We start from the raw sequence: 3,197 nt of genomic DNA, 5'->3' as shown, positions 1-3,197 counted from the left end.
CAATTAATGTCTAAACCAAACTTTGTATGACTCCACCAGCACAAAATGACCGATGTAGCGGCTGACTGGAGGTCTTCAGGGAAGAGCAGGGTTTTATCTGTCAGGGCTCAGAAGGTGCCGCCAACAGGCCTAGTGTTTACCTGCTGCTGCCCACAGCGTAGACCAGCTGCCACCTCTAGAAACACCCTCTAATATGCTGCCAACTCCTGTCTGCCTGAATTCTGATCTGCACCTCAGACTTCAAGTGCGAAGGGAGCGGAACAAAACCAGAGTGCGTCGCGCAGCCCCCTGGCCTCTCGCACGGGCCCCACTTCAGCATTGTTGCGGCCACAGCAACTGTCCCCATTCTGGGCCCAGGAGAGGGGAGGAAAACTATCTGTCAGGAGACTCTGCTGACCACCCGTGAAACAGCGCCGAGGAACCTAGGAGAGGAATTTCTTAGGATTCAGGGCTGGTTAGCCAAGACTAACTAGGGGTAAATGGGATTTCTGCAAATGGCAGATGTGTAATGTCAAATCACTAGCTCTCACTCTCTAGCTCCAAATTATTGAATAAAATATCTAATAGATGTATGATGAATTGAAATAAAGGGCAAACAACATGCAACATCAACATAAACAAGTATTAATAAAAAATAATTTGAAAATATTAGTTATTATCATTAGCTATAAAATATAACTAGAAGAATCATAATTTAGACAGCTACACATCAAAATAATGGATGTACATTTATTTTATTCTGAAATGTCTCTTATTATAGACATGGACTTAACAATAAAGCATTTGAAGAGTCATAAACTGTATGTAAAGTGTAAATGTAAAACCTTTATTGTGAAACTGCCTGTGCTGCTTATATCCAGTTTAATACTGATTTTACAAGTCACAATCCTGCAGTACTTTCAGTTTACCAGCAGGCAGTGCCACCTGATGGCAAAAACCTTTCTCCCAATTTCACAAGATGGTGTTCATAGTCATCTTCTTTGTAGAAATCCACACACAGAAGGGTTAAAATTGCTAAAAAAAAATCATCTTGGGAGATGGAATATTCTTATGAAGAAGGTGGCTTTGGCTTGTCTTACATTAACTCATATCACTGCCATTGCTATTTCACCCCTGTTGATCTCACTTTAAAAGCCTCAAACACCTAAGAATATCACTCAAATTCTTCCACTGTGTTTTCTAGAATTCAGTTTAAAGAGCTGTTCCAGAATCCAGACTTACGAGTCCAGTGAGAGTGATAACAGTCCTCTCTTATACACACGGCACGTAAACACCACAAACCCCTTCATCAAGACTGTCTGTCTGCAGAAGATCATCATGGCGTGCTCACAGGAGGCGCTCGGAGTTTGCCATGGCTGCTGTAAGGCTCCTGCCATCTCTCAGAAGGACATTCCTGTTGATCCTCTTATATATTCTTTAAAGTCTGTTGCCACGTTCAGTAAAGAGCACACCTGTAGAGGTGAAATGTGCTAGGCAGGTAGTATTTTGATGATTAAAAGTTAAAATAACCAATTAGAAACAGTCAGCTTGCATTTTAACAAAGAGGTGATGGGGCATGTTTGATGATATTACCTGTCTAAACTTGGCACGCAGCCTTTCCATGTTCTCTTGAAGCTTCTCATGCTTAGGGTCCTCATATGGAAAGTTTTGGATCAATCCAATCAAAGATTCCATAGCTTTCAGCCTTTTTCTAGAAGTAGAGAGAAATTTAGCAGTGCGATAAATGACCTTACTACCTAATAATCTTACTACTACTGATGAAAAGCAGTGTTTGTTATGTGTTAAAGAACATACCTTGCTTTAACATCACTACTGTTTTGAAAGAGACATTTCCATGCAAGGGCAAATCCATAATAAAAAGAAACCTGAAAAACACAACAACAGAATATCAGATGTTTCATGCACTTACATAGTTTAAATAGCTTACTAAAAGTAAATGTGTATAAAACTGTAGGCTATATATGTGACCCTGGACCACAAAACCAGTCTTAAGTTGCACAGGTATATATATCTGTAGCAATAGCCAACAATACATTGTATGGGTCAAAATTATAAAAAGAAAAAAAATTTACGCCAAAAATCATTAGGGTATTTTGTAATGTTACATGATATTTTGTAACTTTCCTACCATAAATATATCAAAACTTAATTTTTGATCAGTAATATGCATTGCTAAGAACTTCATCTGGACAAATTTAAAGGCGATTTTCTCAATATTTAGATTTTTTTTTGCCCCCTCAGATTCCAGAATTCAAACAGTTGTACCTCAGTCAAATACTGTCCTATCCTAACAAACCAGACATCAATGGAAAGCTTTATTCAGCTTTCAGATGACGTATAAATCTTAATTTTAAAAAACTGACCCTTATTACTGGTTTTGTGTTCCAGGTTATTCCTGTACACACTTTTAATTATTTATGTTTCATGTTTCTCAATTATTGTAAAAACAATAACAGACATAGAAAACAAACTAAATCATAACTACAATTTGTAATATAATAGTAGTAGTAGTAATAATAAATGCTGCTTAAAATCTTTTAAATGGATTTATGCATGATGACAATGCTGTCATTCATGTCAACTGCGTGTTCAGACGTGAGGCCCCAGAATTTGGAAGTCATTGTAACAACAGAACAGCAAAAACCTGACACTGCTTTTCCAGAAAGCTACTCCTCACATTATTAAAACAGAATCATTATAAACTCCGGCCATCTGAAAAGATGTGAAACCTGCTGTGAAGACAGTGGTATCGTTCTAATTGAAAGCCAGATTATCTGACAGATTATCCGTCCAGAGCATTTTATTCTTATTTTTTTTATCTTACTTTTTCCATACCTATATTTATATATAATTTTCTTGTGTTTGTATTCTTTAATAATTGCACTGTCCATGGAGCGGACCTGACTTACATTTCTCTGCTGGTCATATATTCTCTATATAACCATGTATGTGAGAAATAAAAATCTTGAATCTACACAAACTGAATCTGGCATATTGTGTGTGTGTGTGTGTGTACTGGTTTATATATCCTGGCTGAGGGTTAGGTTTAGGGGTAGGGTTGGTGTAGGGTGATAGAATATACGGTCTGTACAGTAGAAAAACCATTACGCCTATGGAGAGTCCCCACAAGGATAGCTGACCAGACTCTCTCACTCTCTGTGTGTGTGTGTGTCTGTCTGTGTGTGTTTATGTGTTTT

The 3,197-nt window shown here is 37.8% G+C and overlaps 1 protein-coding gene across 1 annotated transcript in view; it reads right to left on the bottom strand.

Annotated features, from left to right (window-relative positions):
• Positions 1-1,019: 1,019 nt before the first annotated feature.
• Positions 1,020-3,197, bottom strand: part of LOC107679734 (oral cancer-overexpressed protein 1-like) — a 6,794-nt gene continuing 4,616 nt past the window's right edge. Inside the window, exons 3-5 of the mRNA XM_016475375.1 lie at positions 1,795-1,865; positions 1,573-1,690; positions 1,020-1,451 (exon numbers count right to left, since the gene is read on the bottom strand). Coding sequence (XP_016330861.1) covers positions 1,380-1,451; positions 1,573-1,690; positions 1,795-1,865 — 261 coding nt within the window. The 3' untranslated portion in view covers positions 1,020-1,379. The remainder of the gene's footprint in view (positions 1,452-1,572; positions 1,691-1,794; positions 1,866-3,197) is intronic.

The sequence above is a fragment of the Sinocyclocheilus anshuiensis genome, unplaced genomic scaffold (genome assembly GCF_001515605.1).
Source record: "Sinocyclocheilus anshuiensis isolate Anshui unplaced genomic scaffold, SAMN03320099.WGS_v1.1 scaffold224, whole genome shotgun sequence".
In the NCBI taxonomy this organism is placed as follows: Eukaryota; Metazoa; Chordata; class Actinopteri; order Cypriniformes; family Cyprinidae; genus Sinocyclocheilus; species Sinocyclocheilus anshuiensis.
Note: the sequence above shows the minus strand (reverse complement) of the source record. Positions and strands in the feature narration are given on the sequence as shown.